This window comes from Phoenix dactylifera, chromosome 11 (assembly GCF_009389715.1).
Source record: "Phoenix dactylifera cultivar Barhee BC4 chromosome 11, palm_55x_up_171113_PBpolish2nd_filt_p, whole genome shotgun sequence".
NCBI lineage: Eukaryota > Viridiplantae > Streptophyta > Magnoliopsida > Arecales > Arecaceae > Phoenix > Phoenix dactylifera.
In genome coordinates this window covers 28,367,029-28,379,863 of record NC_052402.1, presented here as the reverse complement: position 1 = coordinate 28,379,863, position 12,835 = coordinate 28,367,029, and the positions used below count along the sequence as shown (strand labels likewise).

Genomic DNA, 12,835 nt, shown 5'->3' with positions numbered 1-12,835 from the left:
TTTGTTCCACCACAAATAGTTGGGGTTTTTTTTTTTTTTTTTAAAGGATATAGCGGTGTGGGAAGATATCTCTTACGCGAGACACACTTTAGGTATGGCTTACATTTTTCTGGTGGGCGACTCGGCTACCATGATTGAGTGGATCGAGGCCGGCATACTATGGCAGACAGATATTCTCTGCTCCACGATATTTGGAGACTTGCGAGAGGTTGTGACTCCTTCCGGACTACCCATATTTATCGAGAGGCAAAGGCTTTCTTTGCGGCACATCATTCTGATGGATTTCTCTGGAAAAATCAAGTGGATGTTTTTTACTTTTTTTGTCAATTTTTTTTTTAATTTTATTGGCTGCACTCACATCCGTATAGTGTGAGGCGCCGATGTATTAAAAATAAAAAAAATATAGAGGACCATGAGCGAGGATTTTATCCATAAAGGCAGACCGGAAGGGAGGAAGCCAAGTCTCCAAAACGTGACGGAGTCCTTGGGTGCTTGGGTGAAATATTTCAGATGATGAGGATTTTATTCGTAAAGGCGGATCGGAATGGAGGAAGCCAAGTCTCCTAGGCATGAAGGAGTCCTTGGGGCGCCTGAAATATTTCAGGTGATCGGTGATTCAAAATTTGGCGTCTGGTTGAACATTTTGAAAGGAAAAAGGTTCGTCTATAACCATGGTTAGCTATAGAAAGAAAAAGGATTGCTGGACTTTCTTAATCAAAATTGGATGATGCGGCGATCTGTTATCGGATCGTCTAGTAAAACTGTTTTATCTAATAATTTTTTAATTTCGGTCCACTCAAGCTGGCATAGCTCGTTATGGTTTTATTTGATGCACAAACAATTTTTTGGCAACGTGGTAATCCAATTTTCAGTAGGAAGCTGAGAAGGATGATTGTTTAATATCGTTTATTACAAGACTGGAAAATAGCTAAATACTTGGTCATTGATTTCTTACTTATTACATAAGTGTTATGTCATGTGATGAAGAGATAGCGACAGTTAGTTTTTAAAATCTAATTGCCTTTCCAAATCACCCTCCCAAAATCACCTTTTATCTGTAAATTGCACTAAGCAAATTTTTTTCTTAAAAATCACTGGGCTGGCCTAGGCTAGTGCGGTATTGCTCGAAAAAAATTCGGCTACGGTTATGAGCTGGATCCAATAGATTATTAGCGGTATGAATGAGTGCCATCCATTGATCGAAAACATTCGAGCTATAATCTATCACGGGTGGCCTACTAAGCTAAGCAGGTTTGAAGATAGGCTAATAAGGCTACAGAATGAATGGCCGGGTGGCTAACCATTTTGGTGATACTTTTTGGGTTTGAAAGCGCGAGTTTTCTAAAATATATTATATTTTAATTTTTTAATATATTCGTATTAGATTTGTGTGAATTATTTATTAAAAAAAAGGAAAAAAAAAGAGAGCAGCATCTGATACGGACGCAGCCTTTATTATCCCGCGCACAATTTCCATCGGTTTTCGGCCATTCGAGAGGGAGGAGAGGGAGCGAGGGATCCCAGAAACCCTCCGAAGCTTCTTCCCCTCCAAAACCCCTAATTCCCTTCTTTCCCTCTTCCTCTCTTCTCTTCCCCTACCGCGAGCTGCTCGATCCTCCTAGCCATCTATCCTCACCCATGGCGGTGCTCCCGATTCTTGAATTCGAAGAGAAGATCGTGGAGACCGTGGACGAGAACCCGGTGGTGGTGATCATCGGGGAGACGGGCTCGGGGAAGAGCACTCAACTCTCCCAGATCTTGCACCGGAGAGGATACACCCGTTCTGGGATGATCGCCATCACCCAGCCTCGCAGGGTTGCCGCGGTCTCTGTCGCTAGGTAAGAGGCTTCCCTTTCTCTTTGAGTCTAAAGTTGGCGTCTTTCGACTGCTTTATGGGATATCTTTATTGAATGAGGTCTAGACTACAACGAGGAAGATGAAGATACTAGGGCGGAGATTGGACCTCCAAGTCTCAATGCGGTCTATTCTCTCTGTTTTGATAATGATAATTCCAGACTTAAATTGAATCTTTTTTGATACCCTGTATAGATTCTTTAAACTAAACTGTAAGAGAGTGCTGCCTTTTCAGCCCTCTACTTGAAGTTGTCAAAGAATTATTTAAAAATGTGCACTGCTATAGTCCACAAATGTATCGATGAAATTCTTAAAAAGACTGACACTTTGGACTTCACAGCCTTAATTGCTGTAGTCCTTTCATTGAAATATAACTGAAATGCAACGGGCTGTTGTCTTCTTTTATTTTTTATCAACCCTCAACATGGTTTTAATTCTAAAACATGACTTTGTCTTACGTTGCGGAAAGACTTACATACTTAGAATAAGAGTTCCTTACTTTACATGGATAAATGTCTTCTTCAACTATTTGCAGTAACTTTCTTAATAATTTACTATAAAGAAAGAACCTTACCATGGTTAACCCTCAAAGTGGACATCTACTCAAAGCACTTAATTAGATAGCTGAATTATTACGAACTTATGCAGGTTAACTTTGCAAGACAATAGGATGTCATTTGCCAATCATATGTAGTGAACACACAGAAAGAGAAGGGGGGGTGGGGTGGGGTTTGTAAAATATCCTTTAGAGATAAAACAACCAACATGGAGGAAATTTGATGCAATTATTTGATGTTCTTCATCCACCCAATCCGACATTAGTCCAAACCTTCTTTCTCCACACAACCTAGAGGTACCGCTGATTTACAATATCATAATCTCCCTCATCTATTTGCCTGATGTATGCTATATGAAGTTCTTATGCATTCAAATACAGTCATGAAGAGTCGTAGCACTTTAATTTCTCACTATGCTTCTGGTAAAGTTCATCATGGATGTCCTGTTTTTACAAATTAGATTACTTGTAACCAATATATGTGTCTTTTCATTTCACTTTTCTTACCACTTTAGTAGATAAAATATGGCTAATTAGAAAGTAGTGACTTCATTTGAACAAGCTTATATGAACATGAGGGTGAAGAGGGAAAAAAATGACATGGCTTACAATTTCTTACTTTTAATGATTGTTTAATTAAGCTGTACGGTGCCTCTGTCATTTACTTTTTTTCATTCCTTGCGCCATGCCACTAGTCCCAGAAAATGGGATCTATATTTGTTTGCGATCAAGAATTTTTATGAATTGAGGCATATTATTGGGGTACATACTTGAGCATTGCCTCTTCTTTGCTCATAGGAGGGTTGCGCTTGAACTTGGTGTTCAACTTGGTGAAGAAGTTGGTTATGCAATCCGTTTCGAAGATCGAACTTCTTATAGAACTTGCATTAAGTAAGAAATTTTTGTTAGCCCTTTTGAAACTTCATTTTTTCATAACATTGATCCTGGATGTAGGATCATATTTTGAATAGACTTTTGTGCTATGGAACACTCAGGTACTTGACTGACGGTTGTCTACTTCGCGAGAGTCTATCAAATCCGGAGTTAGAGCAGTACTCAGTCATTATTTTGGATGAAGCCCATGAACGTAGTTTGAATACGTATTTCATATCACACTTGTCCCTTAATTATCTTTTACTGTCTTATGACAATGCCTTTTTGTTTTTTTCTGATTTAATCAGGACATTTCAATATCCATACAACTTTGTAGCTTTAATATTTTTCAATGTCAGTAATTTTATTTTGAAACTGGTAAAAAGGATTTTACTTTTCACCTTTTCCTTCAGAAAATTCTAGAATTGATGGATGTTTGTCTTGAGCTTTGAATGGAACATAGATGATGAAATTATTCCAGCATGTTACATATACCTATCATATATGTATAATATAATGTACTATATGCGTACACAAATTACTTACCTAATGGAGCTGCACCTCTTATATGCCCCCACTGGGCATTCTCTTGAAGTGGTATGTCAGTTGTACACCATTAAGGCTGACTATTTATTGAGTCCTTGTATATTTAGGTGTCAGCATTTTATTTACATTCATTAGTGTTTAATAGTGATGGTGTGTCATGTGCCAAGGACACTCTTTTGGGATGTAACCATCTGTATGATATATTATATGCCATCTTCCTAAATGTAAGCAATCATTACCAATGGTCCGATAGTTAATGATGTAAATGGATCATTGAAAGTTCTCAAGAGTGATGAGAAGTCATGGTGTCACGAGATGACAAAGAGTCATGAAAGCTAAATCTAGTAATGGTGATATAATGACTTACTAAAGAGTAATCAGGAGTTGTCCAAGTGTCATGTTGTGATAACTCGGTATCCTAACTAGTTCCTATTGTTTAAAGAGAACTCAATATCTGCAATGGGGAAAATGCTAAACAAACATGATTGTAGAGATTCAGTGTTTGCATATGCATTGCCAAAAGGACTTTTTTTCTTGACTAAAGGAAAATTGCTATGATGTCTTTAGGATTGGCTCTATAAGCGGGCATTATTTGTTTGGTTGTAACATTACTATTTTCTTATGTTTGTAAGTAGTAGTGACAATGTGCTAATGTGATAAGAGGTGATCATATCATTCTTTGGGGGCGATAATACACATGAGATGTTATATGTATGCCATTCTTTTAAATTTAATTGGTCATTGTTAGTGATTTAAGAGTCATGATGCATGGGTTATTAATGACTGAAAAGAGTACTTGAAGTGTCATATTATTATGGGTTATTGAAAGTTTACTTAAATCAGTTTAAAACTGTCACATTTTAACAGATCAGCATTAACTTAAAAGTACTACAAATGTCATGATGAATTGGGTCATCAAAAATTTTCCTTGAGTAGTCCAATAGTGATAATGTGGTCACTGAAAGTCATTTACTGCAGTGTTAAGCTGCATGTTCACTAATATATATTGGCTGTAGGTAATGATGGGAAAAAGAAGAGCTCAGTTGACTTATATAATTGATTCTATTTCCACCTGTCTTTGTCCTGTTCTCTCCTCATTGATACCAAATTAAAGGTACTTATATAATTGATTTTATTGACTGTTACTTTGATTTTTCCTTTTGTACCTGGGACCAAGACATCTTCTTAACTCTCTTCTCATCATTTATACCAAATCAAGATACTTAAAGACCATACAAGGGTCTTAAGATGTTTTTATCTTCTTTTTGGGCATATGTTATCATGCCTTTTGCCTCTTATCTATTGACAGCTTTGTACTTTGCTTTTACATTTAACATCACATAGCATGTACAAAATTGATCTCGGGGTGCATCATCTCTCATAGGTGATTAATTTTCTACTAAAAGCCACAGTTATGTAGTTTAGCAGACTACTTTAAGTTATCGTATACACATGGAATCCATTCTCGATGGAAACTTGATAATGATAATATGAATTTTTATGGCCATTTTATTTGTTAGTTCTTTAAAAAGTATTCATGTTTGACAGAGTTCAGTTTAGTGGATCGGTTCTATTGTCAGTCTTTTTGCTCCTTAACCTTTCATCGCATGCACATATCCTGTCCTTGCCATGTCTAATTTGAGGTTATCTAGATGGTTCAGGTCTATGTTGGTTTGACTCATTTGCAAGTTCCATTCTAGTTTTTGGTCATGATATATGTTCATGTTGTCCTTAGTGATACTTGACTTTGCCTCCTATTATGTTGCATATGTACTTTTTTCTTTTCTTCTCATTTCATGCTGGACTCATGCAAAATGCCAAGCAAGGTCAGTTTTACTTGTGGATTTTTACTTGTGGAACTTTGCAATATGAACTCTTACTTGTGGACTCATGCAAAAAGCCAAGCAAGGCTAGTTTTGTTTTTGTTTTTCTGCAAACAAAACATCATTATGTAGACACTCTTTGCTTATCATTGATCATCAGTTATTTATATTGTGTAAATTTAATTAGAATTTTATAGTTTCTTTTCTTAAGTGAGTTCCTGTCTGTCTCTATTACATGAGAGGTGGTCAATTTCTAACCATCCATGCTTTGGCAGTGACATATTGCTGGGGTTGATGAAACGATTAGTCAAGACACGTTCTTCAAATTTAAAAGTTCTTATCACCTCGGCAACCTTGGATGGTGTAAAGGTATCAAGATTTTTTTCAGGTTGTTCTATATTGAATGTCCCAGGAACGTTGTTTCCTGTGGAGAAGTTGTACAGCACCGAGCGTACCACAAACTATGTCAAATCTTCTCTCAGAACTGCTCTTGGTATGACTACGTTATTGATCTGAATACATCGTTTGCCTTAATATACAAACCTTCTGATTTTGGTAGATTATTGGATAAGGAGGATGGTAAAAGCTCTGGTACTAATGTGCTAACACCTAGTATAACCTGTGAATTTATTTGGTAAACATTTTTCTCAGCTAAGAACGAATCCCTAAAGTATGTGGATTTGCAAAGAAAGACCCGAATCAGTAACCAAAATTGAATCCCTTAGCTGCCTAGTTTGTTATCTCGGCATGCAGTTTCTATGAAAGACTTTCCTAATTAGATTGCTGGTTGCTCAGTGGTTGTGGTGTTGTTTGATGCCTCTGTTATTATCTTATAGGGCCAAATGGACTATCTCCTGTTCCATAGCTGAGGTTAAGTACTATGCTGTGACAGATATTGCATGTGAGGTGGTTTGGCTTTGAGAAATGCTTTGTGATGAGATGGTCTTCATTGTTCTAGCTATTTTCTTTATTCCGACAAAGATATTGCTATTTAAATTGCCAACAATATGGTCTTTTCTAAGAAAGCCAAGCACATCAAGATTGATTATCACTTAGTTCATGACAACTATGCTGCACACAGTCTCTCATTAAAAGCTTCATATTCCAGACTTCTTCATGAGATTGTGCACTATTTATGTTCTTGGTGCTTCTTCTTCCAACCTATACATTTTGGTGTGTGATCCTGTCATGCCCCAGCTCTCGAACTTACTTGAATCCCAAGAGTTAACGGTTTTAGCTGATCAAAAGTTTGTGTTAATATGGAAAGAAACCATTAAATCCAACATAGCATAACTAAAAATGTATTATAATCCATGACTTTTAAATGAAATGCACTTACAAACTTAAACATAGTCTGTTTTACATAATACTATACCCCCAAAGATACAAACAAAATGCAAACTGCTATTGTTTGGTGTCATTTCAATAGTCACTAGATCCAAAAGCAATTATGGAACACCAAGTCTCTTTCTTTGTAAATATATACTATATCCCTCACTAATTAATCTAAAAAATAGAATAAGTGAACTACATAGTTGTGTACCAAAAAAAAAAAACTACATAGTTTAGCAAGTAAACTTTTCATAGTCAAAAAAATTTGAGCTTTTATTCAAAGTAAATGACCTTAATGTAACACAAGCCAAATTATCATTAGAAAGATTTGAGTGAAGGTTTAGTGAAACCATTTTATAGTGAAGTTCTAAAATCAATGTTTCAGAGACACAACAGTTCAATATATCTCAATTGAATATGCATGATAACGGATTCTTAAAGATAAAACTATAGATTTCTGAAAGGACTGTAGGTAACAAAATTTTCAAAACAACACACAGGCTTGAGAGTGACTATGAGATTTAACAACACAAACATAACTTGAATACAAGACACATGGTAGAGATAGTTGGACATCAAACCCTTGTCCAGGTTTCCCTCCTCCTCCTCCCCCTCCCCCTCCCCCTCCCCTGTGGGTGTCTGCAAGCATGCGGATGCATTTGTCTGGCCTATCTACCCTTCTTTTCCTTTCCTTGGCTTACCCTTTTCTCATCTATTTATTATAGTCAAGATGTGTTAGCCTACCTACTTAGGTCAATTAGGTTAGTTAGATAGGTCAATTGCTTAGTTGATTTCCTAGGTTAAGTCAAATATATCTAAAGCTTTAGCAGACTAAATACCACAAAACATATAGACAAACAAACTAGAAAAGAGAAACTACTAAAGACAACTTATTTACATGAATATTATTTAAGTTACATAAGATATTGCATGTACATAAGGGAAGTATGCCCCATTTGAGTTTCATAAAAATACTTAAAAATTCAAATTTGTTAAGAATAAAAGGTCAGTATTCCAGATTTAGTACAAATTCTAAATTTTTTGGTTGGATGAAAATAGGTACTTTTAAATGATAAGGACATTGCACCCAAAAACAAAAGCTAAGGACTTGCTCAAATCTCAAATGCTCATAAATTTTGTTAAATACCGAAACATTTACTAATACCCACCGGTTTGGTAAGAAAATTTTCACTATCTTTGTTTCCAAACTTTTTGTTTGAAATGACACTAAACAACATATGATTCTTGACAGAATGATTCTTACTTGGATGTTACATCCACACATACATGGGATCCTTTTTTTTTTGGTTGGGATAATGGTAAGTACAAGTGTTTTGTTATTTCACAGTGTATTTTTCTTTCTTGGTATTCTCACTAGTTTGTGACCTCAGCTTCTACAAGCATTTATATCTTCTTGCACTTATGTCCTAATGAGATATGCTTGTGTTACTGCCGATCCTAGATCGATGATGTGGGCTGCTTTCGTGGATCTGCAAGATACCAAACAAGATTAGAGAGCTTGCTGGATTGACTCTGGCTGGGCCCTCCGATGCTTAAGTTAGAGAGGTTCTTTGTGGGAGATAGGGAAGAAGGAATTACAGGGACAGAGTGTTGTTCAACTAAGGTTTTTCTGGTTTTTGATGGATTACCTCTCATAAAGGGTCTTTAGGTTGATTTATAGCTGGGATCTCGAATCTTCTGCAAATCGTATCCTAACAAACTCGGAGTTGTGCTGTTACAACATATTGGTGTGGCGTAACAACCCAGGGACATGCTGTAACTGTCTGGCATGTGACGGAATTTCTGGGACCATGCGTGCTCTCAGTGCAGAGGCCGAGTTGACTCCACTACGAAGAGGTTCTTCTCGGCTCAGGTTGACTACCAGGCTAACTAGTTGTCGAGCTGAGAGAACTTCAGCTCTGGACGTCGGTTGCTTTTGGTCTGCTCGTCTTTTAGGTTTGATTGAGGTGGGGTTGGCCTGGCCATGTAGGACGCCACATCAGTTTTGAATTGGACTAATCTGGTCGCACCATGTCATTAAGTTCATTTGCCACCACAACACTTGCTCTCCACTTCCAAGTCCAAGCCGTCTTGGTTCGGGTGAAGTAACTGCATCATCAGACTTTATGCTGCCTTGAAGAGAATATTAAATTTCCAGTGGGAATGTTTCAAAGAATGAGTTGCTTTGCTCCAATTCTTGAAGGCACTGCTGATTGTCTGGGGGATGCCAATTCAACATGTGTCGTGCTGATAGGTTGCGGAAGTTGATTAGTTGAGCTGATCTGAGCCGTTCAAGGCTCTATTTTAAGACTGCATGTTGCCTATCATCTTTACCTTGGAGAATCTCAAAATCTTGGTGAGGGCAATTTGTCCTTTGAGAGCTATATTTCCATGGATCTGGCCGAGGCTTCTTGAATGGGAGCGCAGTCTTGGGGGAAGATAGCCTAGTTTGCTTCTCCTCCGAGGACCATCAAGTTTGTGTGTGGCCCAAGTAACTAAAGAGCAATTCTCCTCTAATTTAATTTCAAGGGTTCAACTTCGGTGCTAAGCTTTCTCCTTTTGCATGGCGCTGACATCATGACTCTGGTGGATGAAAGCCTCTCGGCTTTCAAGCATTAGGAGGCAGAGCTTGAGGTGGTACTGCACACAACCGATTTTTAGTGCCACCGCGGAGGCATAGGACGAGGTGGAGGGTGGCTTTCTAAGCCGAGTGACCCTGCCGGAGTCGTTGAGCTTGTAGAACTAGAGCTCGACCAGTTCTAACTTTTTTTTTTGCAATGAAATGTTGTCTAGTGTTTGACCTGGTTTATTATCACATGTAAATATTAATGAAATAGTATCATTTTTTGTGTGTACCTCGTATTTTATCTGAATGTTTGATTTCTCATCTCGAAAGTTTGAGGTCATCTTATAGATGCTAAGATTGGATGCTAGGGTCGGATGAACTAGGCTAGCATGGTCAAAAGTGAGCTTAAGTACATGAGGTCGGCCGAGCACAACCAAATGAGAAGAAAACCCATAATCATAAAGCCTTAAGAAGTAGACTGAGATAAGATCATAACGCTCTTGAAGGTGGGCTGAGATAAAATCAACAGACTCTCAAGAATAAGATAAAATGAAGACATAATGCCATAATCATAGTCCATATGAGAATGAGCTAAGATAAGAATAGATTATCTGAAGTGGTCAGCTGAGGTAAGATAAAGCCATTATCAAAATACCATAGAGGCAATCGAGATCTTCCACAAAAAAGCAATGATTCCATAAAGATGAAACGAGTTTGAGCCAGAATCTTATAGAACTAAGCCGAATAAAGCCATATTGCCTGAACAAGCTTGAAGTACTTGAGATCGTCATGTAGATGAATAGAGGTTGAGTAGCAGACCATAGTCCTGCATAGGCCTTCGGGCTTTGAGAATAATATATAGAGTACCTATCGGAGGCCGAGTTGATAAACTTTGATCTTCGAGGGCCATTGTGCCTTGCTCTATTGTACTTGTCCGAGGTCGAGATCGGAGCTGTCGATCCTCGGGGGTTATTAGGCCTTGCTCTATTGTACCTATCCAAGGTTGAGACCAGAATCATCGATCCTCGAGGGCTATCGGACCTTTTTGGTGGTTCAACAGGCCTTTTTGTTGGGCAAATGAGCCTTTTTGATGGGTTAACGAGCATTTTCTAGTGGGCCAACAGGCAAGGATCGTCGAACCGATATCGGTAGGCGTATCGGTTGGCGCCGGTACTGGTTTGGATCGGTACCACTGGTTCGGCTTGGTTCATGTATCTAAAAGCTCAAAAGAAATTTAGAACCTATACGGGCATGTACGGTTGGCCGGTTTGGGTCGGTATTGACCGGTACGGGCCGATATGGGCCGGTACCGATTTTTAATGCTAAATCGGACCGGTCAGAGCCGGTATCGGTTCGGTATGGGTTGAACCGGCCGGTATGGCCCGGTTCAGCATTTCTTGCCAACAGGTCTTTACCCTTGGTTCTTAGCATTATCTTGTCGAGGTGGACTACGGTCCCTTTGAGGTTGGACGTTTGTCCTTTGATTGCTTGGGTTCTTCTAGAGAACTAATATCCGGATGATTAGGCCGGATGTGCCTCCTCCCATTCGAGCATATAATAAGTTGGGACTTTTTCGAACGGAGGTATCTTTGCCTTCTAGGTCAGTAGTTCTTGCAAAATATGCACAACATATAGCATTTTGGCTCTTTGGATCTTTAGAGAGAAGGTGAAACATAATTTCATTGATGATTAGTAATAAAAGATATAAAATCTAGTGCTGTGATGCTCACTGATCATACGCCTTGAGGATGTCAGGATTTTCATGTCTGGGGTAAGAGTTCCCTTTCGAGCTTCTTGAGCTCAGCTGTTGGTATGAGTACTTCTCACTCTACAGCTTCATCCTTTCAGATAGCTGGTTCTTCAGCTCAGATGGTTTGATCGTAAGTTGAAGGGCTGGATTTTTGGTGATGAGCTCTTTAGAGCTAGTGGCAATTACCCCGGCAAGTGGTCGATCCTTGTCTGGCCTTTCAGGGATTCGCCTGTCTCGGCCGGTGTTCCTCCATTGTCCACATATTGGCCAGGGTTCCTTCATTGGATGAGGGTCTCGATATACTTTTTCAGCTGTTGGCACTCCTTAGTATCGTGCCTATGATCTTTGTGGAACTGGCAGTACTTGCACGTGTTTCTCTTTTTTGCGGGAGTTCTCATCTTTCGAGGCTAGTACATGTAGCCATTGTCCTGGATCTCCATCAGGATTTGTGTTCTCAGAGCATTGAGAGGGGCGTACCTCTCAAACTTTTGAGGTGAACTTCGAGGTCGCATGATGATTCTTTCTTCTCGGCTATGCTTTCTCCTTGGCTCATCCTTCTTTCTGCAGCTCCACTATGGCCTTCTCGACGTTGATGTGCTTATCGACCTAGGACAGAAGCTCGACTAGATTTTCGGATGGCCTTTTCTATAGCGAAAAGCTGAAGCGCTAGCTTCTTAGCCTGTTCATTGTTGTGGCTACAGTGATGGAGTGGTCCATCTAGCGCACCTCTAACGCTTCAGTGTTGAACCGGCTGATAAAGCTTCGAAGCAATTCATCTCTCTTCTGCTTGATGGCAAATAGGCTAGTGGAGGTCTTCCTTTGCCTTTTGTTGCTAATGAAGTGGCTGACGAATTGGCGGCCGAGCTAGTTGAAGGAGCCAATTGAGCTTGGTCGAAGGCTCGAGTACCAGAGCCGAGCGACCTTCTTGAGAGTGGCCGGAAAAACTCGATGCATCACGGTATCATTGGCTCCTTGGAGTAATATGAGCTCTTTGAAACTTTCGAGATGGTCCATCGTATCTATGATATCATTATGGCACTCGAACTATGGCATGTTGAATTTCTTCAGCAGGAGCTCCTCCGTGATCTCTTTGGTAAAGGGAGGCTTGTTCATCATCTCCAGATCATCTCCAACTTTGGCCTATCCTTTCAGGGCCTGGGCTCTCTGTTGCTTAAGTCATAGAGGTTCTTTGGTGGGAGACGGGGAAGAAGAAGGAATCAGAGAGAGAGAGAGAGTCGCTCAGCTAGGGTTTTTCTGGTTATTGAGGGATTACCCCTCATGGAGGGTTTCTAGGTTGATTTGTAGTTGGGATCGCAAATCTTCTACAAATCGCATCTTAACAAGCTCGGAGTCGTGCTGTAACAATCTACTGGCAGGCCTAACAACCTAAGGATGTGCTGTAACCGCCTGGCATAAGACAGAATTGCTTGGACCGGCGCACTGCAGAGGCTGAGCCAACTCCACTGCGAAGAGGTTCTGCTTGGCTCGGGTTGACTACCGGGCTAACTAGTTGTCAGGCTGAGCTAAGAGAACTT

General features: G+C 39.4%; 1 protein-coding gene across 6 annotated transcripts in view; it reads left to right on the top strand.

The window, feature by feature from the left end:
* Positions 1–1,469: 1,469 nt before the first annotated feature.
* Positions 1,470–12,835, top strand: part of LOC103719076 (probable pre-mRNA-splicing factor ATP-dependent RNA helicase DEAH4) — a 65,838-nt gene continuing 54,472 nt past the window's right edge. For 2 of the 6 annotated variants that reach the window (XR_003387888.2, XM_026809250.2), the window contains exons 1-4: positions 1,470–1,838; positions 3,209–3,301; positions 3,382–3,510; positions 5,928–6,145. Coding sequence is in view for 5 of the 6 variants with exons in the window: in XM_026809250.2 (XP_026665051.1) it covers positions 1,639–1,838; positions 3,209–3,301; positions 3,382–3,510; positions 5,928–6,145 (640 nt within the window). In the remaining variant the exon portion in view is untranslated. The remainder of the gene's footprint in view (positions 1,839–3,208; positions 3,302–3,381; positions 3,511–5,927; positions 6,146–12,835) is intronic. The other 4 variants (XM_017845708.3, XM_008808147.3, XM_026809251.2 and 1 more) reach the window with 3 other exon arrangements.